The sequence below is a fragment of the Aulonocara stuartgranti genome (genome assembly GCF_965226115.1).
Source record: "Aulonocara stuartgranti genome assembly, chromosome: 19".
Lineage (NCBI taxonomy): Eukaryota > Metazoa > Chordata > Actinopteri > Cichliformes > Cichlidae > Aulonocara > Aulonocara stuartgranti.
In genome coordinates this window covers 15,539,422-15,563,030 of record NC_138955.1, presented here as the reverse complement: position 1 = coordinate 15,563,030, position 23,609 = coordinate 15,539,422, and the positions used below count along the sequence as shown (strand labels likewise).

Below are 23,609 nucleotides of genomic sequence, written 5' to 3'. Positions count from 1 at the left end.
GTCTCCACAGTCAAGTAGACCTTTAACCCTGTTCGTATCGACCTAATCTTTGCAGCTAACCACTGCTCTGTTCAACAGTCATTTCTCTTGCCAAATATCAGTGCAAGAGCCAGCAATAGTCAGGATCTATCCGCTAGAATTCCTTGCTGTTTCGTGTCGGTTTCCTGTTTCCTCTTACTACTCTTTATTTTGTATTTCATGTGTCTTAGTGGTACTAATCAAGTATTTTTTTTGATTTCGTGCGTATAAAATGATCAAAGATAAAACAGAAATGTTGCTGTGAGACAAACCACGGTAGCATTGTGCTGTATTATTAATACAGCATGTTCAACATTAAAAAAAGTGACATATATATACACTGGGATAACTATTTTGTTTCAGTTTATAATTAAAAAAAGAATATATCTCTTCCTTTTTTAATCAATGGTAAATAGAATAAAAATGAATTAAATGTATGATTTTAAATAATAGCTCTTTCTTTTTTTTTAGCCACCACATATCTGTAGGGCAGCGTAAATACAGAAATCTTGTTCCTTCCAGACAACAAGCAGGTTGATTTATGCTGTGTTCATGTTTCCCTCCAAAGCAAGCATATCCTTAGTTGTAAATATCAGCCTTTACAATCGGTCAATGCATTTACTTGTACTGACAAAATAGGTCGTAACTTGGGTGTTCCCATTTATTTTACAACTACCTATAAATAACACAATTTGTAGGGTACTTATCTCTGTATCATCCTATAGGATCCTCATATCCCCACACTGTAAATTTCTCCCAAGGCTCTTGAATGCATCACCAACAAATGAACTCATCCAGTGTACATGTCCACATTCAGGTTTATATATGCAAGTTCATAAATAATAATAATGATACAGCTTTTTTGCTGTAAATAACATAAACTCAACACAAATTTTCAAAATATTAATGTCATATGAAATTAAATGTCAAGAAGACAGAAATTTTCCTTTTAGACGTGTTACTGTTTGAAGTTATTTTCACCTTAAAAGTTGTTCCAAATTTGCAAATTCTACAACTGACAGCTCTCAAGCACTCAGTTTTATATTCTCAGCTGTAGAACAGGCTGTCCAATGATGTTAATGTTTTAGGTTATTACTTAAAACATTAAATTACTAACTTACGTCTTTTAATTTTTTCTTATGAGTACTAAAATACTAAAGTCAAGCGTTGTATTTTCATTAAATAATTATTTTAAGTTTCATTGTTTGCCCATTTTTCCTCCTTTTATTGTGCTGAACATCATGTGTATTCAAAAATTAACAACAAATGGCAGATTATTTCGCACCGACCAATAACACAGGCTAATATATAATAAGTAAATTCAAAGATAAAAACCCAAAATAGATTCAACTTGTACAAAGCAATAAACCAGTAAAAGGGGTCAGAGCTAAACTAAAAATACATTTTTAATTCGTTTTTAAGAGAATAATTTGTGGGATGCTTCATTTTAGACTAAACAGCTTTAAATAACTTATCAAGTAGTGCTGATCACGCATCTGTGTGACTTATAAACTTGAAATTTTGAGATACCCAACTCCAAATATCAAGTTATGGATTGCATCCCCTCGTGGCAGAAACAAATTTCCATACTATACACATCATTGACAAACCTACATTTGTGAATTATTTTTTTTCCAAATAAAACAAAATTGTTAACGTAAGTTCAACTTTTCTATTCATTAAAATGATTCTCGTTCTCCATTTAAATAAATCTCCTGTTGTTGAAAACATTTTTATTGTGAAATTTAGTGTGAAATTAATTATGCTTGTAAAGTAGAGCGAAAACTGTCGATGGAAACGGTTTGAAAGATAATCCAAAGAGTTCAAAGTCACACCGTAATAAAAAGTCTATTCATCGAAAAGTTTGGAATATTAAATTAGGCGTGATGATACAAAATTACATTTTATTTTACATTTTTAAATCATAGTTGAATGAGGCATATAAGTTACAACATCGCCCTCTGCCGGTAGATTTTAATCATTACAGCAGTCGCCTAATTGTGACGTTGTACACATGTCAGTGTCCAGCATGGTGTCCTCCTTGAGTCTGTAAACAGCCTGGTTATCGAGAAACGGATGTAAACTGATTGAAAGCTTTTACAGCGTAAGTTCCATTTAAGCAGCCTTTAATGTTTCTTTGCTCTGGCTTTTAATCCGCAGGTCTACACGCTGTTTGTGTCATTCTAGGTTTTTCTGCTTTCTTTACTGGATGGGATCGACACCACAGCTTCCACCTTGTCACTTTTTTGAATGTCGCAATGGCTTTGAAAGTCGCGCTCCACAGACTTGTGTTTACGCACAGAACGCTGACAATTTGGGCATCCAGTCAGAGACACAGCCGGCACAGGGATTTACTTGTGAATCTCAGTGAAAGTGTCAGAGACACAAGAACTTTTTCAGGTGCTGCTGTGAAGCGTAACGATAATAAGGAGGGCACCTCCGACTATTCACGCCTGAGTACCAAGGTGACATCCAGGAAGAGGAGACCTCTGTCCCCGCTGGAGAGGATCAGTGGCCTGCTGCCCCAGGACGCATTGAGCCCTGAGGTGATGCAGCTGAGAGAGCAGGAGTCAGATAAGGGGGCAGAGATCCAAGGATCAGTCCCAAATCGCACGCAGGTAGAAGTTGGGGATGAGGATATCGTTAAAAAGTCTGAACATGAGGCTCACAGTCCACCTGTTGGAGCAGAAGAGTTGGACACCGGCTCAGTTCATCACCGGGAAAAGCAGGTGTGGGCGGCTCTGCCCGGGGAAAGGTTGCTTACCTGTGGAGAGCTGCTTGTTGCAGAGTATCGCAGAAAGAAGCGCGTGGAATTCAGGAAGATGTTCCAGCTGCAGACAGGGGCCCGTCTGGAGAGCAGCTGGGGGGTCATACTGCACAATGACATTGCAGGGCAGCCAGCAGGGCTGTTTCTGAAGACCCACCGGGGGGTCCCCATCTTTATAAGGCGAGCTAGTTTGGAGGATTATGTGCTGTGTATGAAGCGGGGACCTGCAATTGCCTACCCTAAGGTAGAGAGCAGTAAATGAATGATATATGTACACAGTTGCCTTTCAGCTTCAGCGTTTTCTGACAGATAATCTATTGAATGTTTTTCTTTCCTCAGGATGCAGCTTCTATGTTAATGATGATGGACGTCACAGAGGGAGACTGTGTCCTGGAGTCAGGATCTGGATCGGGGGCCATGTCTCTATTCCTGTCAAAAGCAGGTTTGAACTCGTATATGGAAGCACGATCACCAGTTTCGCTACACACAGAAGTTGATAGCAGATTGTTTTTCTCTTCCATTTGACATATCTGGATATGCAGGCAGGTGATAAAATGAAAGAATTTCACTCAATTTCACTAGCCGGGACCACACCCTCAAATATGATTGGGCAAAATTTTTTGAAAGAGAATGGAAGTTGGAGTGAGCAAAGAACTCAGTGAGGGTCTGGTTCCGATAAGAGAAGGTGAAAACTAAGAAAGGCGTGGGGAGGGTGGGATTTGGAAATGAAAGCAAACCGGAATGTGAATTAATGATCTCCCAAAAGTGTCTGTTTTTATAAATTCAAAGTGGCTTTACTTAAAATAAATCAACAACATAAGCTACAGTTATTATTCGAATTCTTTTATCCCCCCACATAAACAGACTAAATGTTCAAATGGTTAAATAATTTAGCTACATCTCAAATTTAAGCAAAATAAGCCCATTCATTACACTAATCACAAGAGGATATAAACTGTACATTTCTGCTCAAAACCCCAAAATAAAATAAAAAAAAAAAGTAGAAAAAAAGTAAACACAATGGCCTTGTGCTTCCATAAGGTAAAAATTAATAGAAGATTTACAGCAGACTGACACATTAAATGAACACAAAGCACATATTAAATGAACAGTTTTATGTGAACTGATTTTATAATAAGGCAAAGATGAAGGGTGACAGCGTGGATCAAATTTCCATTTGAACTGCTGTCCAGGGAACGACTCAACTTCTCAAGTGCTGACTGTCCTCATTAATCTTTATGAAAACCAATAAAAGTCAAATCTGTGATGTGAAGGAAAGTGGTGGATGTCACATTTCCTCAGGGAAAAAATCATTTAGACAAAGTGTAACTGCTTGCTGTGGAGCCTGATTATGTTTTTGTTTTCCCCAGTCGGCTCTAAGGGCAGCGTGCTGAGCGTAGAAGTCAGGGAGGATCATCACAGGAGAGCTGTGCTTAACTACAACCGCTGGAGGACATCATGGAGTCTGCGACGAGGGGAGGAGTGGCCCGATAACGTCCAGTTTCACAAGGCTGACCTCTGCACAGCCTCTTCGCTCCTTGCTGGTCGGGGATTTCATGCGGTCAGTGTCGGGTTGAAATGTTCCTCATTTGTAACATTTTTTGTCCTTCTATCAGTACAACACCACCTGAACACATCATTGGTTAGACGTAGATCTGATTATCAAGTGGATAATTTCTACTGCAGGTTGCTCTTGATCTGATCAACCCTCACCTGGTTTTACCCACTGTGATTCCACATCTCCACCCCGGAGCTGTGTGTGCCGTCTACCTCGCCAAGTATGAAGCTCGACCGTGTCATTTTCTACTTATAAACTAAATGTAGTTTATTCCTCTCACCCCAGCAGATTTAGACATTTTTTTTCGTCACTATGTAATATTACCTGCTTGGTTACATTTTCTAGAGAAGTGGAAAACTTGCAAAAGAAGAAAAATTTGTTGTAGATCCAGATTTCTATAGTTTAGCTGTGAAACTGGCCTTAGCACAAGAAGGGCCCATTGGAAACAGCTATTTGCTTTCTGAAGCGAAACACTTTTCTCTTGGCTGAAATTAGATGAAGACAATACTACTATTGTTATATCGGTATGTTTCATATCAAGTCAGAACCAGGAGAATGTTAGCTTGGCACAAAGAATAGACACAGGAGAAAACAGCCCGCCTTGATCTGTCTGAAGGTACCAAAGCTAACCTGCTAGTATTTCCAGCACACAATAGCTAATTTATTGGAGACCAAATACGCTACAGCTTCTGTGCCATGAGGAAAAAATAACCTTTCAGAAATTAAAAATATTGGTCTTTTCTGCTCTGTTAACTGTCTATATACCACAGCATAACTCAAGTCACCGACCTGCTGGAAGGAGTTCGATGTTCAACATTCCCTTTACTGTGTGAACGCGTCATAGAGCTTCCACTCCGGGAATGGGTGGTGGCTCCAGCCCTTCAGAAGGATGGACGATACTGCAACAAGAAAGCCCAAATCCTGGATGAAAACCTAAGTCAGGACGGCGAGGCATCGGAGGAGAGTGACAAAGGTGATTAAAAGTAACACGGCAGAGTCTCACAGAGTCCCCTTGAGTATTTCCACTCAAGTTTGATTGTCATTTCAGAAGACCCCGACCCACCTTTTGGGAGTATCCCTTACATTGCTCGACCTCACCCTGAACAAATGAGCCACACAGGTCAGATGTTACCACGCATCTAGTCCCAGTATCAGTTATTGTATGATGATATAATTAAAAATATTAAATGTGTAATTTTTGCCTTTTTTCAGCTTTCCTGGTGAAACTGAGGAAGTGTGTGCAGTAACATTTCTACCTGTGGGGAAACCCTGAACACAGATTGTTACACATCAAATAAACTGTCTTAAAGAAGATAATAAAAAGTCAAAACTGATTTGTCCTTTAATGCAAAATTTGCCTTCTTAGTGAAAATGGCTCTGTGGCATAGTGAATATACAGAATCTGTGTGTGAGTAAAGAGCAACAGAACAGTTTAGTGTACTGAAGCAGGTTGCAATGAAGACTATGAAAATTCAAAAGTCTTGGATCATCAAACAGCACACTGGCAACACAACACCAATACAAACTACAAACAAACCCTTCTGTGTAACTGACAGCATCCAGTGCTTAACTCATTTACATCTGTGAAAAATAGTATGTGACAGAGTCCACAATAAGTTAAATAAATAAATAAATACCAACACAGGGCGACTTTTGAGGCGACTGACAAACTGGGGATTCAGACTTGTACTTCAGAGTAAAGTGCTATTAAATCCAGTAAAGGAAGCATTAACTGCTTGGTTGATTTAAACAGGAAGTCGCTGATGCTCTACTCATTAATCCAGTCCATGAAGGTGTTCAATGTCGACTTGCAGGAAGAGTCATTCCCTAAGAAAAAAAGATGGAAACATGTAGTTAGGTATGAGTTTAAATCTTAACTGCAGAGCTTTATCTGTATACATACGAGCACTGTAAATACGTGTCCTGTGTTCCTTATATTGTGGCTGAGTTGCTGTCGTTCCCAGTCGTTTCCACTTTGTTATAAAGCCACTAAAAGTTGACTATATAATATTTAGTAGCGAGGAAACTTCACAGCTGGACTTGTTGCACAGGTGGCATCCTATCACAGTACTACTTCACTGAGCTCCTGAGAGTGACCCATTCTTTCACAAATGTTTATAGAAGCAGTCTGCATGCCTGGGGCTATTGATTTTATGCAGCTGTAGCAATAGAAGTGATTGGAACATCTGAATTCAGTTATTTGGATGAGTGAGTGAATGATCCCACTAATCCACTTAGTGGGACAATAGGTTCAAGTGCAAAAAATACTAACATTATGCGTTTTTGTTGAAGAGGAAATTATTTCTGCAGTTTGGATTGCAGGGCTTCTTGAACGTTGGTTTTAAACTTAACTGGGCATCCTATACTGACCAGCTCTTTACACTATAAACCACACAGTAAACAGAGACACCAGCATTAGTTATATATACTTGGTACCTCCTTTGGGATTTGCACAGCTGAGCCTCTGGAGGGAGGAGGTGTGGCCTATTCTGGTGTCACGCTTACATAGGGAACAGGACACAGGTGAGGCATAGGGCCCACGGGGAAAACGGACACGGTCGCCATCATTATACTGCCGCTGGGCACCGCCATGGTGATCGGAACGCTGCCGCTGCCACACGAAATGAGAGGACACAATGGCCATCACCTGGAAGACAGGTCGAAGAAATAAATACAGCTCAAACAGAAAAAAATAACAAAATAAATAAATCACATCACTGCAAAACACACTCACAGACACTAGAGATGGAATGTCTGGCATTAAACCCAAGCAATAAAAATGGCACTGCGCAGCAAAAACAAGACCCTTAAAAATTCCCAGAGAAGCACCATTTATCAGTCTCCTCAGGCAATTATACTTGTGTGTACCTCTTCACAGCAGCGCCTGCTGACAGCAGCTCTGTACTCTATGCGAGCCCACAGCTTGTCTCGCTGCTCAAGGAAGCGGGGAAACAGTTTTTTCCAGTTCTTGCCCAGTGCCCACGGAAAAATTTCATACTTGCTCTCCTCCTCATCCTCCTCCATGGTGTTGGCAAGATACCTACAGGAGGAGAGCGAAAGCCGAGTTCAGGGCTGTAGGTTTGCCAAGAAATATCACATATAAAAGCAGAAGCAAACAAAGTTTCCTTTTCATGACAGAATATAATACAGAAGCAGGATTTTCAGGCTTTTCTCTGAACTTACAGTGCAATGAAAAAATTCTTTCTGGTGTATTCAGTACTAGTGAAGCAGGCCCTTTTGAAGTACACAAAGGTCATGGCTAGGAGGTACTGATGAAATAGAGGGAAAAGATGGTGTCACTTTAAAGCATAACAAAGTTTTGTAGCTTTCATCAAAGTAATAACTTTACCTTGTCTGTCAATTTATAGCAACCATCCACCCTTAGAAAGTCTTTTATCAGGTCATCCTCTGTAGACAAAGAGATGTTAATATATGAGAATTTAAACCAAATTTCACATTTTCTTGAGCGCATCCTGCTTTCTTGTTAGATCTATCTACCAAAAAGATGGAAATATGCTGCCATTTCCTGCCGCTGGACAACAGTTGACTGAGGCACTTTGGTAAAATACAGGTCACCCTGGTTTGACTGGATACTCCACACCACACCCCGGGTGTTCTGACCACGGTGTCTGCTGAGGCTGAGGTTTCTTCTGATTGGGCGAACATTTTTGCGTTTGACCCGAAGGGTAACAGAGGGAGGAGTTTTCATCATGCTTCAGCTTGAATCATCTGCAGAAAGGAGTCCTCTGGTATGTTATCACTGCAAATGAGAGAAAAAGTATGAGCAGTGAGCATCATCACTATAGACTGTCACTTTTTTTGGAGGGGGGGTCAAAGGGGTCCACTAAATTGTGCCAAATTCGAGTTTCTTACCATCATTTGCCCTCAAGACACATTTAAAGAGCTAAATGTTTCTCTCTTTTCAGACATTTTTCAAGAGGCAATGTAAAAATTAAATTATCTCAAAAATTACTTTAACTAAGGCCTTGGGGAGGGGTCTGCTATAGTGTCTATCAATACGAACTTTCACGAGCGTGACTAAAGCAAAACTAGAATGACACGTATGCTTAATTTCCCTAAATGATTTGGATTACCGCGTAGAAAAATGGGAACATTATTTAATAATGAATTTTTCCGAATAAGTTTAAAGAGTTTAAAGTGTTTAAAGTTAGGCAGGTTATCTGTACGTCATTAACAATAGGCAGTAAAAGAAAGAGAAAGCCCGCAGCTCTTCAGCAACACGAGCTATCAGCTAGCTAGAAAACTGACTAAAAAAAAAAAAATCACTCAATTTAAGTGACGACTGTTTTTAGCGGCACAAAGAGACGCTAAAAAATTAAATAAGTATTGTTCTTATGAGAAGCTTAACTCTCATACTAACCAGCAACACGTTTTATAGGATGAAAGTGAGTATAAAGCAGTCGCTTCAGGACGCTGACCAGACGAGATAGTAGTTTGCTGTTGGCAGCTCTGGCAGTTTCTGGAGCGCGCTTCGAGATCTGTGCCAGCGGTGCACCTGCGCGCGAGGACGAGCACGCACTGGCGCCACGTTTTCTTTGCTTATGGCGATCTCTGTGTGGAGTTATTATTAACAAGCCAAACAATTTAAATATGAAGAATACTATATTAAAAACACACCAAGCACTTAGAGTGTAAAAATCACATATCAGTTTCTAATGACTTTTTCTCTTAATGAGATATTTGTTTTGTTATATTTCATTTTATTTTGTTGAAATAGACAACAAAGGCTACCAATCTACTTATTTATGCTATTTTTCTGTGTATTGTGGTTGTTTATTGTGTTTGAGTTACATTCAAGGTGCTGTAACAAATGATTATTTTACGTTGGGGATAACTGATCTTATATAAGGGAAACTTTTGCAAGTTAATTTGTAGGAGGCAAAATCACAAAGGAGTAAATCATGAACTTTATTTACTCTTACTTTATTTATTTAGTGTAGTAGTTAGTTTTGGTGGTTTGTTCTCACTTCATTTGATTGTTTAAGAAAGTGGCTGAAGGAAAGATGTGTAATACGCAACTATATTTGATTTAATGTTGTCAAATGTGGATAAAATAGAATCAGTGTAGCACATTTTCTAATTCTGATGAAAACAAAATGCTGTGTTTTTCTTTCAGTTTTTTTCTATTGGCTAAGTTAGGATGTATTGTTTTGCAGGCTATAAAAAACCCACCTGAAGCCAGCCTTCATTACCCAAATGAGCTTAAGTTCTTAGAAGTAGGTGAGTTTTATATGACTTAACGTGACATATGTGCAGGCTGAGGAGTTCACTGAAAGACTCACTAATCCTTTCAGCTGCTTGTCCTTCATAAGGTGCAGAGGGATGTTTTTTTTCCGAACATGCTCCAAGGAAATTTTATTAAACATGGCCACCAAACTGTGGATTTATTCTGTCTGTCTGTGACAGTTGGAAGCAATTCGTAAAATGGATTTATCCACGTTTTGTTTTGGCAGTCTACTTGCGGAAAGGGATCTTACTCAACGAGTCAACGACATTAGCCATCTGAAAATGACAGCTGGTGGCTAAGAATCTTTGCTATTTTTTTACACAATTGACTGCACTGTCTGTATTAGTGTTATCTAGGGAGAAGAGAGAAAAAACACCCTGTACAGCAGAAATGGGTTGCTCACCATCTAAAGGTAACAATTTTGGCACTCTGGGTGCTATGAGGAAGGGGAGAATGCTACCCCCTGCACCTCAAGACAACCCCAGAGATCCACAGTTTGAAGATGAGGAAAATCATGTTTCATCTGGAGCTACAAATGGAGCTACAAAGGAAAAGAAGACAGGTGGACAAACCCAGGTACTTCAGAAAGAGTCACACATGACACCACAGAAAAAGAGGCTTGATACTGAGCAAGTGAATATGGAAGCAGTTAACATAGATAAGCTGGGGAATCAAGCAACAGAAAAAAGCACAGTATCACAGAGGAAAGAGAAACACAATGACAAACAGGATGTGTCAGACAAAAGGCTTAACAGGAAACCAAAGAAAAATGCCAAAGGTGCAAAAGTTCTTAAAAAGAAGGACAAAGACAAGCTATCTGAAGAGCACAAAGTGGACTTTCCAGAACCCTTGGTAAAAGCTCACCAAGCTGCGTATGCCTTTTTGAATCCTAGCATAAACAAATATGATGTTTTGCTTGGACTCTTAGAACAAGCAGCTGAAACTCAGGTTTCTGTTCAGCCTATGGTTGCCTTCATGGCTCTACGTTACGAGGAAATAATTCAGGGACTAGAAGACATGGTGGAGGAGGGAGAAAAAATTTTAAAAGAAAATGGCGAACATCTTGCTTGGCCAAGCCAAATGAAAAATCTCTCATCCTCTACCCCTCTGAAGTCTGGCTCTCCCAATATCGAACCCCCACCGGATTTGTTGCAGCAGCTGCTTCAGTACACCACACAGAGAATGAGAAATGTGAGCCAGACTGTTGGAAGAATTGGGGACTGTGCTTTAGAAGAGGCAGTGGAGTATTTTGCCTCCGTTTCAGAGCTTTTAGAGGAGAAACTTAAAGTCAAACGTGCAACAGAGAGTAGGTTAATGCAACTCTTATCCCGCATTGAAATGGCCTCTCTGCACAAGCCTGGCCCAGAGGATTCAGCTCTCTTTAGTGAGGACAGTGGAATTGGGGCTGAGAATGAATCCCTTGCTGGATCTGAGAGACGCCAAAGACGAGAGAGTTGTGAGTCTACCGGGACAAATAGAGCTACTCCTGTCAGTCCTCTGCGAAGAGTGTCAAGGAGAAAGCTTCGGGGTCAAATAAGTCCTAGTGTGTCCCTTACCTCACTCAACTCACTAGGTTCTACATGTACCATAATGGCTAATGACCAAAGAGACTCATTGCTCGGATCTGTCTCCACAGAGTACGGGGAAGAGGATGTCAATGATTATGATGAGGTGGACAGAGATATAGGAGATATCCAAGAAGCAGTTCAAAAGCAATTTAATTGTTCTCCTGTAGACTGTAAGCTACAAGAACCTCGACGTTTACCCCCAAAGAGGATAGAAAATCCTCAAAATCTAGAAATGACTATGAAAATGAAAAATGCAATAAGTGGTAGGATACAGTTTGTATCGTCACAAAACCCTAGTTCTAAAACAAAGGCATCAACGAGCACAAAAACTAGCACACAGGATTGGACAGATGATGAGGTACGATCTCCAAGGAGGCCTCAAACAGCAGCAGCTGTACGAAAGGCACAAGTGAAAAAGACCCCGGTGAACAGGGGTCAGCGTTCCCGGTCAGCAGATTCCCTTCGGAGCAAAGGGGAAGATCCTACTCTTCTTGAACTAGAAAGGACCCAGAAAGATTTAAACCGGAGATTGCAGAGCATAAATAAAAGCAAAGAAGAAAGAAAAACAAGGACTGATCCTTTAAAACGAAACCAAGGAAACTCACCAGCACAATCTCCAGCAATAAATCAGAGACAGCCTTCATTAGAAAAGAAAAACAACCCCCAACCACCTAAAGACAAGGCAAGTCCTACAAAGTCCAATAGTAAAAAACAGGAGGCAACCAGTGAAGTTGATGATGATAAACAAAAAGACAAGAATATACCCAAGGGTCTTATAAAAGCCACTCCACCTCCTAGCCCCCCTTTATCACCCCAACCATCTTCTGGCCTTCACAGAGGTAGGAATTCAGTCAAAAAACTGATTGATACATTCAGTCAAGGAATAGAGGAACTAGAAGGTCCCAAAGTCCTGGGGCCTCTCAAAGGTGTGCGAAAATGTGGTGTTCCAGTGTTACCCGGTTTAGGAAATGTAGAAGCTGTGCTGACTGCTGGGATAACTAGCTGTAGGTCTGAATCTACAACATGTGAGAAAACAGATTTAGACCTGGATAGTCTTCCTCCACCAGCAATGGAAGTATTATTGGACAATTCCTTTGAAAGCGTTCAGAGTACATCAACTAGTGTAGCAGCAGATGGTGCAACAAAAGTAGGAAGATCACCTTTGTTGAAAAGGGGTTTAATATCACAACGATTGAAGGCCTCAGTTCAGTCAGTGACGGTACTGCCAAGCAAAGGAGGCTTACCACAAACCTCCAAACACATTTCCCCTGTTAGAGTGGAACAACAAGAGACATTTCCTCTGTCTAAGGTCAATCAACCAGATTCGGAAATCAAAAAGGATTCCTTATATCAGCAACTCAGAAAGAACATACAACTAAAACCCTCTTCAAACTCTCAGTCAGAGAAATTGTCAACAAGTTACGTAGGACCGTGTGTCACTCAAACAGAATTGAGAGACATACAAGATGATGGTAACATTTCAGTGCCTGGATTCAACACCACAGCATCTTCTGTGCCTGCTTCGGTAGAGACTAGCCAAACACCTGCCACCCCACCTGTGTCTAGAGGGCGAATGTTGCCTTCCACACCTTCTACTCCAAGCAGCTTACATCGAAGACTTCCCAGTCCCCACAATTTCAAAAATCAGCCTACTCCACCCTCTTCATCTAGCCCCTCTCTTAACAGAACACTTCCTACACCACCTGCTCTTCAGAGGAGACTCCCCAGCCCACCCGTATCAAAGCAGAACATTTCGAGCTCAAACTCAGTCGCTTCATACCCTTTCAAAGCACCATCTCCCCCAGCTTCGCCAAAAGTACAAAGATGGTCAAGGGAAAATAGCAGTGAAGACTCATCAAGTGCTAGGACAATTAGTAATGCACGTTCAGTCTTCTGTCCCGTTTCTCTGTCCATGTTTGAAGCCCAGCCTTGTTCAGTAAGCAAGCCCCCGCAAGCATGGACCTCAACCAAAGTTTCATTCCTCTTACATACTTTTGAGACACGTGGGAGGACTCCTGCATCTGTCCATGGGCCACGACCCTTTATCAGACGTAGCCATTCAGACCGGAGGCAGAGTCTAAGTCTACCACAACAATCACAACGCATCTCAGTGGCTGAGACTTGTGGGAGTGAACCAGCGATATATTCACAGGGGTGAGATTTTACCACATTTGTACTTCTCTTAAATGATTATTCATGACTTTTGTTTGTTTTTTTGTTTGTTTTTTTACCTTAAATTTATATAACGTTCTGAGAGAAATTCTGGACAAATGCCCCTCTTTGGTAGGAGCTACCCTATTTTATTTTAAAAACACCTACTTGGTTATGGTTTTGGAAAGAAAACAGTATTAATAACATACATAACAATTAAGTGGCATGGGGTCCACTTGGGAAGCAATTAAAAGATTTTTGAATATCACAATATAATAAAAGCAGGGTGACAAGATTTCCTTGCACAGGATTTCTTTTCTTTGTCCTCCTGTCCCACACCTTGAAACAATGTTCCCTATTTTGAATGTTTTTGGAGGATATGCACTTTTCTAAATCATGGCTTTTACCTAATCCATGTAAAGGGACAGCTTTTTATTCAAGTTAAATGATGGTCTGTCTAATTCTGTAACCGTCAGGAAAAGTTAGACATGACCAAAGATTCACAAGCGTTGCAGATTTTGGTGATTCAGATAGAAACTGCTACAAAGAAAATTAAGCAGCAACATATATAATGACAGAGTTTTTGTCTTTTTTGGTAGACTTATTTTTCAGTTCATAGAGATTTTCTGATATGAAGTGATGCCACTCTTAGGCCACATTATCACTTAAAGAGTAATTATATTAAATATACAAAATGCTTACATTGTAGGTGTCTCTCAAACAGAAGCTCATTCTCACGATACATTATGCAACAAATAACTCTCTGTACTTAATGCTACGCTCCAACCTCCCACTGATTTTCCCCTGCTGTTATTACTGTATTACGTTAGATTTATATAAAACATTTAATCTCTCGTACTTCACGAGTCAGTATTGCACCAAGTGACTCGGACTCACCTGGCCCAGTTACCTAATTGCTAATGACAACATTTTCTGTTCTTTCTTTTAGGCTAAACTATGAACCAACCAGAGATGATGACTCATGGGGTAGCCAATCAGACCTCAGAACGACAACACGCTCTGCATCACACCCAGACCTGTGTGTTGTTGGACGTGCCTTGCACAAGGACTAAAGGGGCCAATGCAGAGCCAGGAGGATTATGGATTAGCAGGCCTTACTGAGGATTTAAGTCGATGCTGTTTATTCCACTTGGAAGAGAGGAAGAGCTAATTCTATCCACTCTTCTGCTGTAACACACCTCCACAGTGTTTATAATTATATGTATTTCAGGTTTTATTAGTTGTAATTCTTTCATTGGTGTTTTTCACTGCATTCATGTCTGCACTGTATCTGAAAAAAAAAACATGCTCCTGAGCTTCATGTTTACATCACAATTTAGTCTTCCTCTTTTTTTATAGATTGTCTTCCCACTAATGACTAAGTTTTTGGTATTTAATCACAAAGTATTCACAAATTGACCTTAAGTTCATTTCGGCATCAAAATTCATAAATAAAAAGTATGTTCATGTTTTTTTTAAACTGTAGTATTATTATTCTGTCTTTTATTTTTTATTGTTTTGTAATAAAAATAATTCCATCCCAACTTTGCATGTACTATCAATAACAACTGTCATAATGCTGCATTTAGGTGTTTCATGATCCCTGAAAATGACTTAGGATACTGTATTTCTTGCTAACATCATTATGCTATTATGCTCACAGTGGTGATGCCAGCATTTTATCTTTAGGGGGCAAATTATGTTTATGTGTAATTTGAAATTAATGTCCTGTAATTAATGGAAAAGTAGAAGTTGCGACCTGGTGAACTTAATGGGAATGCAACTAAGAATAAGAGAAATGGTTGGACCTAACGTTACAGCGTCTTACACTCTCGGCATCTATTACATTAATCCTCACTGTATTCAGAAAAGATCAACAAGTTACAAATCTTTTCTTATAGTTATGAATTACTTTCTAATTATAAGGAGATTTCAAGGTTCCAGTTTCATATTTTTATTATTAAAGAATGTTAAATCAAGTTCTCAAAATAATGAGAAAAAAGATAAATCGAATGCTACATATTTCTTCCCCAGTAACTATATACTAAATATACATTGTAGTTACATTGTAACTACAATGTATATTTAGTTTTTCTTCTATGTATGTTAACACTTTAGAAAACTAAAAATGCCAAATTAGCTATTAAAAATGTCCTATTTTCCCCTACACGTTTTTCTCTTTTTCCATAATCCTGGCTAGAAATGGAACATATACCTTTACTGAAAAAAATCCTCTGTTTTCTTAACTGATAATTAAGTAAAGCTTTCATGTAAGGATAAAAGAAAAGAGAATAGGGAAAGAATACTTTTTGTATACTTTTGTAATCATATCTCATCAGGAAAAAAACAGCCTATTTTAATGTTGAGGGAAAAAACACAGATGGGAACCACAAGAAAAAAAATGTATAGACATTTATTTTTCCATCCATGAGTCAGAAGGGTTTTTTTGTTGTTTTTTCTTTCATTGCAACACGTTCATTTCATTTACATTTAGCATACAAGCATCCTGTAGAAATGGTCTTTTAATGATCTTTTAAGAAAATATTGTCCTTGTCGTATTTGTGTGCTTCATCCAGCCTCCACAATCTAACTGGACTGAAACAAGCATGAGCAAAGTGCAACAAGGGAAAGTAATCCAGGTAATGACCTCATGAATCTGGTTAAAATAATGTCACGATTTTCTTAAAACCAACCTCAAGTGAAACTGTGACTTCTTTCAGAAATCTTTCTTTTTTTCAATATGTTTTCTTATTTAGGCTTTGTTATCTTCAGTGTTGATTTGCAATGCTATACACAGTAAACAGGCTTGACTTGTACAGCACAGCATAAAATTGCTAAAATGTAAGTAGAGATGGTATAAAAGTTACATACTGTATATGTATGTAATGTATATGTATATATGTCAGTATATACCCAAGAAAACTGATCTTGCTTTGAGTTCAGCGAGGGGGAGAAATGCCTTGTAAATTAAAGTAGAGGAGGCAGTAGTTCAAATAACCACTCACTGCAATCAAGGTATATGGAAGAGCATCTCTGAATGCACAATACATCGAACAGCTTAGAACAGAAAATTGAGGTTGAGATGTTTTCTTTATTATATTATATTATATTATATTATATTATATTATATTATATTATATTATATTATATTATATTATATCCTTAGTACCAACTGAGCATTGTTTAAACACCATAGCTTTCCCAAGTATTGTTGTTGCACATCCGATCATGATTACCACAGTGATGGGTGTTTATAGCAGGATATTGCAGCATGTCACAAAGCTCAGATATTCTCAAGCTGTTTTCTTCAACATGACAATGAGCTCACTGTACTCAAATGGCCTCACCAGATCTCAATATAACAGAGCAACCTTACAATGTGGTGGAAACTCATGGATGTGCAGCCAGCAAATCAGCAGAATGTCTCTGGTCTCTTGGTGATTTTATGCCACAAAGAACTGAGACCAAAAAAGGGTTTAATCAGGACTTAACTAATGAAATGGCTGTTGAGTGCAATTCCATGTATGTTTTTTTTTTCATGATTGAAACATTTTAAGATTTTTACAATTTTCTGATAAGACTTTGAAGGGGTGTAACGTGGGGTCATGTCAACAATCCATTAATATTCATCTTACATCCACGAAGGTCTTCAAGGCTAACGTAATGACTTGTTTGTTTGAAAATTGGCAAAAAGCGTAAACGAATGGTTACAGGGTGAGTGGGGAATATACATTAGAGACGTTTGATTTTACAGCACAGTATAAAATAGAATATCTATAAAATTGAATTACTGTATTATAATATATTGCTATATTACTAAGATCAATTATTCTCAAACATTGTTATAGGATGTACATTTTTTTTACTGTTTTATAAAATCTTGGGCAGTAACACAAAATCTACAATTCTGTTTTTTCTTTAGTAGATATAGAAAATAACTGATGTAAAATATCCAAATTAAAGTTATGTTTAAACAGTACAAAGGGCCACTGCATATGTCTGTGTAATAATCATTTTCTTTACACTTTACTAAAGGAAATGTTCTCTTTAACGAGCTGCAGTAATCTGATTGGTGGATTAGTAGCGCTCTGTCCTCTCACTTGCTATCAAGGACAGGCTACATGAAGTCATGCCTGCAATGACATCTGTTCTCCACCAGAGGAGCATCTCGCCTCACAATCTGTCTCCCATCAGGCTGCACTTCCTGTGCAATCAAGTGGAAACTGGTTATGATTCAAAGACACAGATGGAAGCATAATCTCCCCATTGTTTGTTTTGCTTAGATTATGAGTTATCAGTGAATGCTCTAATGTGTTAGACAATACAATGAATGACTTATACAGTCTCTGAAGCATAATTTCCCAGTAGAGAAAATATACAGAGAACACAGAGGACTGTGATAAATGTGCTACATCCAATTCATTCCCGCCTCTCTGAAGGAACTTGAATACAAACTTGCAGATTATACCAAAGGATATAGACTAAATAAAACAATCTTCATGTTGATAAGCAAACACTGACATAAGAATAGTTGATTTATTCATAATGGTGTTGTTTATATCCTCTTAGTCTTCATTGTCCTACTCCAATGAATCTTTCAGTAATCCCTCAGAAAGTGAGACACAGTGCTTTTAGATATATGCTGTGTTACTCTTTTATGTAAGATTTATTTCAAATAATGTAGCAATGCACCCACCAGCTTTGTGTATAAATGATGCCTAATAATACAAATAAACTAATATCCGATAAGACAATAGGGATCAGTGAAAATATGGTATAGTTTAATACTGCTGTTGATTTGATGTATACTATTGTGTATTCCCTGGCTTTTACATTTTACATGGCTTTTACAGTGAAGCATTGTCATAAAACGACCTCATGTGGCCTTGACTTATTGCTTATTGCCAAAAAATAATGCTGAAGGAGGATGATATAAAACAAGTGGTGGGAGTCTAACTGTCCTAATGTCTGTGTGAATTATGAATAATAATCCCACTCTGATTTTACTTTCTTTAAAGACAGCTTTTGAAATCAACATGCAAAATGAATAAATCTCCTCATGCAACCAAGACACCCACTTTCCTTAAAACTACTATCAGGAACTCTGTGAACATACTCTGTATATAAAAAAAATCTAAAATACCATTCAGTGGTTTGTAGATCCACTCTGTACACCTTGTGTTGAATGTTTTTGCTGTCTTGGGTGAATCTGGCTGAGAAACACTGAACGCTCAGTCAGTAGGGCTTTGGAGCGTGATGTCACGGGGGGTGGGCGTGGAAAGGATTTTGGCCCGATCCGCCATTTTGGGGGTCTAGCGCAAGTGAAAAGGGAGCGAAGTCACACACAACACCGGCAAGAGAATAAGGTTGAAAATGGTTTATCTTTTCATTCTTTCCCAACCTGGAAGCAACATGAGGCAGCTCGTGTATTGATGTTACCAAACGAAGGCGTCTAGCCTGGATAGCAGCTGTGAGACGAGCTGACGTGCAGTTCTCTTCCATCTCCAAATATCTGTTGGTGCTCCAGACATTTTCATTCCGGTAAGTTCTAAATATGTTCACATCACTCTTTATAGCCTATTAGTTTTATTTTCGATGCGCTCTGAGGTCATAGCAAATTAGAACAAACATCCTACTGAGTGATTTTGCAGAACTACCTTCTATCTATACAGATGCTAATTATTTGGCATTATTGCAGCAAACCAGCCTATGAAATGGATGAAACATCGTGACTGGGTTCCAGCGCTACACAAGGGACCTGCTGCAAACATACCACCATGCCAATCAGATTACTTCTTCCATGTGAGGGGGAAGAGGTGACCCTTCTGGATAAGATGGTGAAGGTTTGCTGCCGTTTTGATGAACAGTGTGATAATAAAACCAGGGAAGAATGAAACCTGCTCCTGTTAAATGTTCTTAAGTCTTGTGCTGTTATTTTTTCAAAAGATACAGTAAATAATGTTAGTAGTGAGTGATGTCATGTAAACACTCATGATTTTGTGTAAACATTTTGTCATTTGTAAACTATAAATGACATGGATTCTACATTGTAACTGATGTGATGTTCTATAAGGTGGTTTCAATAAAAAAAAAAAAAGAGGCAAAAATTAGTTTGTTTCTTTATTCAACTTTTGAACAGTGGGACTCAGTCAGTACATATTCAGTAAATGCAAATTATTTACATGACAGTGCACTACAGGCATAAATCTAGACCCCTAGATAAAACATTATGGGTCATTCCCACAACCCACAGCTTTACTGTGTTCCAGCAAAGTATCCAATAGCAGTGACAACTCCTCCACAGTAGCAGGTGGGATTTTTCTGTTTTGAGGACGGCTCCTTTTACCTGTCACTACAGATGGTCTGTTTATGTTTTGATCAAGAGCCTTTTTTTTGGGCAGCTGAAGAGAAGTCGTCTATCTTATGGCCAACCTCTGGCTGTATCTTGGTAATATTACCCAGCAAAACCCAGTATGCAGGTTCATCTGTAACAGTCCTTGTGCCACGGATCAACACTGTTGCTTCTACATTAAACAGAAGAGCAGCGACATGGCTGCAGGTCTCTGCGACTCCGGCCATACAGGTGCAGTGGGCGGCTTCAACCTTCCCTGTGATGCTCACAGTGACCCATGGCTGCAATGCTGGTTCATTCAGTCTTTGAGAGTGCAGGACCTGAAACACACACAGACAAAGTTCATTTAAAGACAAGAACTAATGAGCCAAGGCCGACGTAAATGTGTTTTATCTACTTTATCATAAATGTAACAAAGTGTTTAGAAAGTTAGCACATACATGTAATTTTTCATTTTTTTTATGTATCCATCTATAGAACGCTGCATGTTATAGTGTAAATCTGCCTGTTCTCTGTCAGAAACCTGCCTGCAGAAAATGAACCTAAAGGATGTAATGCAAGGATGTCATCACTTTAGAGATGGAGAAAGCATAAAGTGACAATTATGAATCACTTAATATGATAAGGAGATTCTGCAGGTCATTGATCAATATATAAAATTAAAATAAAATGTATTTTTAGTGACACAAGATACAAACATGGAAGCAAGATGTATAATAAGGATTATTTATAATAAACATTAATAAATTAGTGCAATTTCTTTAACCATAAAGAATAACAATCCTTCAGGACAGTGTCACATCAGTGCACTGAACTCATTATGTTATCCACCTAACAGCCTCCACATGTTCTCACTGTCATTTCCCCTCATGAATGAATTTATGCTGCACTAATCTGAATGTTTGCAGGGAAATCAAACGCATTTCACTCGCAGTACTCAAGCTGACTTACCTTTGCTTGAATGACGACTTGTACGCGCTGACTCCACAGACAAGGTACGAGAATATGTCAGGCTACGTCAATAGCGGTTGGTCTTCAGGGTTTCTACTCCACGGCCTTATTTCATACGGGTCCACATTTCCAATGCACGCTATTTTCTGCAAGTACCGCCGCTTCGCCTCTGAATGAAATCGGTCTCTATACAGTTCATTCTCTTTTGAGCTGCTTTTAAGCATCTTTCTTGTAGTCGTCGTTCCAACACAGTGTGTTTGGTTTGATTCGTAGACCCCGAAAATGGCGCTGCGCTCCCATAATGCATTGCGGTGTGACGTCAACTCCAAAGCCCTGTAGTTACTCCTTCTTTAGATTCTAAAAGAAATCAGAATTTACATAATAAACACCATTTTGCATTCAATAAGATTTAAAACTAGTGACTAAAAATATAAACTAACCAGATGTTTCTGCTAAGGTCTTTAGGTCATTTTGTCATCCAGCGGCTTCTTTTCGCAGAGTCATTGCCTTCTGCTGCGCATAAAAATGAATGTAGATTTAAGGAAATGGCAACGCAGTGGTGCAGTGGTTAGCACTTTTAGCTCACAGCAAGGTCCTTAGTTTGACTGCACTACTTGTCCAGAGCCTTTCTATGTGGAATTTGCATGTTCTTCCAGTGTCTGCCCAGGTTGTCTTCACGTACTCTAGCTTCCTCCCACAGTCCACAGTGCACTTAATGGGGATATGTTAATTGGTGATTCCAAAATGCCCATAGGTGTGAATGGTTGTCTGTCTCTCGCCCTATAATAGCTGGGATAAGCTTCAGGCTATACCTGATTAGCTGGTTCCAGACTCTCAGGATGGTGTTATATCAGTTGATATGATACATTTTAACAATTCCTAAATAGTATCTCAAAGTCAAGAGATGAAGAATACACTAGACCTTTAAGAAACCCTGGTAAATTTTCTTTAAACACAGTAAATTTACCATTTAAGTTCATGTCAGGGATACAAAATGAAGTTTATTAATTTCCTTATAGCTTTTGAACAGTATAAATGTAAATAATGAAGCCGTAGCTAAACAGCATCCATTAAAAGCATAATTATTAGTTATGGAAAAATAACAAATGCTGCCATTGTGTAAGAACACAACTTAGGAAAACTCACAAGTTTGGAGTCTTCACACACCCCCGTTCTCTGCGGCCTGCTGGAGCGCGGGGGGGGGGGGGGGGGGGGGGGTGGCTGGGAGGAGAAGTTGGCCGAATGGGGTCTGGAATGTGGGGCCTCCCTGCTGCTGCCGAGTCGGGGCGGTCTGCTTCTCTCTTAGAGTACGCTTGGGGAGTGTGATTGTGTGTACAGTGTCTCTTTATGTCTGTCTCCGCGTTGGGAGAGTGTTGAGTAATTGCATATGAGAGCACGAGGGTGGGAATGGATGTTTGTATCTGTGTGTGCTTGTATGTCTGTGTCTATATGTCAGTTTGGGTGTCAGACGCCACCTCTCTAGGGACATCTCAGGCCCTCCAAGGTTTGGAGGCCTATCTCCCCCACCACTTCCCCTGCCGGTGGTTCTTTGTGTCCGGGGATGGGCGTCCAGGTACACACCGGCTCACTCCTTGGTGGCTGCTTATCGGGGCCTGGAGCCTGGGGCTCGCTCGGGCCACTTTGGGGTGGGATGCCCTCGGCCTCTCGGCCTGGGGCTCGGTCACTCTGGCACAGCTGGCTGCCAGAGTGACCGAGCCGGCAGAGCTCACTGGCCTCTGCTCCGCGGCCACTGAGTGACCCCTCATCTGGGGCTCTCCTCAGCTCTTTCTGGGACAGTGGCGCGGCTGCCCCTCTGTTGGTCTTCCTTGGTCTCTTGTGTTCTGGGGGCCTCTGGATGTCTGGAGTTTTGATCTCCTCCATACCTGCTTCATGCCCTGGAGGACGGGGCAGTGGCTCCCCCACACCCTCTAGCAGATCATTACATGAAGGAACCTTTTAAATACAAGTGCGCTCATGCTCACAGGTGTACACACGGGGACTCACACACACAAACTACACCCTTTTTGGCTCCTACCTCAAACCACACTGCGCTGTCGATCTTACGTGCTGCACAATAATGTTTAATATTTAGCATTTACTGTTACATTCCCATAGATCATCGTGATGTTGTTTATTATCTTGCTCTTTTTTTTCTTTCGTCTGCTTGTTTTCTTTTTTCTTTCTCAACAGGTGATCCAGGTGATTGATATATGTATTTTTTGTCTGCTTATTTTGCTGTTTTTTTTGTTTTTTGCCCTTTATCCCCGTCCCTCTTCTCCGCTGTTTTTCTTTCCCTCTTTCTTTCTCCCCTTTCTTTTCCACAGTCTGTCCCGTATTTAACAAGTAAAAATTTGGTAAAGCAAATACGTTGGGCATCTTTCTTCGCCTTTAGACAATAATTCTGATGTCAAAAGAGCCAAACGGGACAGGCAAAAAAAACCAAAAAACTCACAAGAGAACTAACAATATCTAGACCAGTACAATGTGAACATCAAGAATCCATAAGTTGATTGAAAGGAGTATCCATTTTGTTTCATGGCTTATGAATACAGAAGAAGGGAAGTTACTTACTGGGACAGTGGGCCTATATGCAAGAACCTGAAATGACAGGTCAAAGTAAAAGTGCAACACTTTCTTTAACAACAAGTCTTAAAGAACATGTTGACTCACCATAGTTACAGTCATGGGACAGATTTTCATGTAGAAATACAGTTAACAATGGGAGAACTATTTTGTTTGTTTCCACTCAGCTGGCTTATATTAGTTACAGTTCAGCAGCATAATTCAAACTCATGTCTCTCTCACTCGTTATCTTAGATTCTGAGTTTTACAATACAACAACAGACATTGCAAATTTGCTTAGAGCACAAATGATTTGGTGTGTGCCATGATTCATGTTTCAGGGATTTCCATATAGAAGTGAACATAAAGATAGAAGGGACTAGCATAGCTTTGTTACAGAAAGTTCAATAATCTTGCACACGTTCAGCAACATT

The 23,609-nt window shown here is 39.5% G+C and overlaps 3 protein-coding genes and 1 long non-coding RNA gene across 5 annotated transcripts; 2 read left to right on the top strand and 2 right to left on the bottom strand.

Moving 5' to 3' along the window:
* The first annotated feature begins 1,989 nt into the window (after positions 1-1,989).
* Positions 1,990-5,677, top strand: trmt61b (tRNA methyltransferase 61B). Of its 2 annotated transcripts, none has more exons than XM_082517141.1 (8): positions 1,990-2,122; positions 2,206-3,029; positions 3,125-3,227; positions 4,156-4,346; positions 4,472-4,563; positions 5,114-5,316; positions 5,395-5,463; positions 5,556-5,677. In XM_082517141.1, the coding sequence occupies exons 2-8, from the start codon at positions 2,277-2,279 to the stop codon at positions 5,588-5,590; spliced, it is 1,446 nt and encodes a 481-aa protein (XP_082373267.1). In that variant the 5' UTR covers positions 1,990-2,122; positions 2,206-2,276; the 3' UTR covers positions 5,591-5,677. The 2 variants fall into 2 exon arrangements, with proteins under 2 accessions (XP_082373267.1, XP_082373266.1); XM_082517140.1 differs by having other exon boundaries at positions 1,991-2,122; positions 5,392-5,463.
* spdya (speedy/RINGO cell cycle regulator family member A) lies at positions 5,668-8,882 on the bottom strand. Its single transcript, XM_082517152.1, has 7 exons — positions 8,725-8,882; positions 7,842-8,103; positions 7,693-7,751; positions 7,527-7,612; positions 7,212-7,383; positions 6,780-6,990; positions 5,668-6,170 (listed from the first exon to the last, which is right to left on the bottom strand). The coding sequence occupies exons 2-7, from the start codon at positions 8,053-8,055 to the stop codon at positions 6,112-6,114; spliced, it is 801 nt and encodes a 266-aa protein (XP_082373278.1). The 5' UTR covers positions 8,056-8,103; positions 8,725-8,882; the 3' UTR covers positions 5,668-6,111.
* A 712-nt stretch (positions 8,883-9,594) lies between these two features.
* On the top strand, positions 9,595-15,268 carry pcare1 (photoreceptor cilium actin regulator 1). The gene is made up of 2 exons (XM_082516240.1): positions 9,595-13,313; positions 14,260-15,268. The coding sequence occupies exons 1-2, from the start codon at positions 9,982-9,984 to the stop codon at positions 14,381-14,383; spliced, it is 3,456 nt and encodes a 1,151-aa protein (XP_082372366.1). The 5' UTR covers positions 9,595-9,981; the 3' UTR covers positions 14,384-15,268.
* A 4,239-nt stretch (positions 15,269-19,507) lies between these two features.
* LOC309696076 lies at positions 19,508-21,295 on the bottom strand. Its single transcript, XR_014273323.1, has 3 exons — positions 21,054-21,295; positions 20,614-20,970; positions 19,508-19,982 (listed from the first exon to the last, which is right to left on the bottom strand). It is a non-coding gene; the product is annotated as an uncharacterized lncRNA (long non-coding RNA).
* Between the last annotated feature and the right edge of the window lie 2,314 nt (positions 21,296-23,609).

Bases quoted from the DNA above. Each gene is read 5' to 3' on its own strand.
- trmt61b (XM_082517140.1), top strand. From the start codon at position 2,277: ATGGCTTTGAAAGTCGCGCTCCACAGACTTGTGTTTACGCACAGAACG. The intron at 4,347-4,471 runs GTCAGTGTCGGG...TTTCTACTGCAG, and splicing joins CTGGTCGGGGATTTCATGCG to GTTGCTCTTGATCTGATCAA. The intron at 5,317-5,391 runs GTGATTAAAAGT...TTGTCATTTCAG, and splicing joins ATCGGAGGAGAGTGACAAAG to AAGACCCCGACCCACCTTTT.
- spdya (XM_082517152.1), bottom strand. From the start codon at position 8,055: ATGATGAAAACTCCTCCCTCTGTTACCCTTCGGGTCAAACGCAAAAAT. The intron at 7,752-7,841 runs GTAGATAGATCT...CTTTGTCTACAG, and splicing joins AGCATATTTCCATCTTTTTG to AGGATGACCTGATAAAAGAC. The intron at 7,613-7,692 runs GTAAAGTTATTA...CTATTTCATCAG, and splicing joins GCTATAAATTGACAGACAAG to TACCTCCTAGCCATGACCTT.
- pcare1 (XM_082516240.1), top strand. From the start codon at position 9,982: ATGGGTTGCTCACCATCTAAAGGTAACAATTTTGGCACTCTGGGTGCT. The intron at 13,314-14,259 runs GTGAGATTTTAC...TCTTTCTTTTAG, and splicing joins CCAGCGATATATTCACAGGG to GCTAAACTATGAACCAACCA.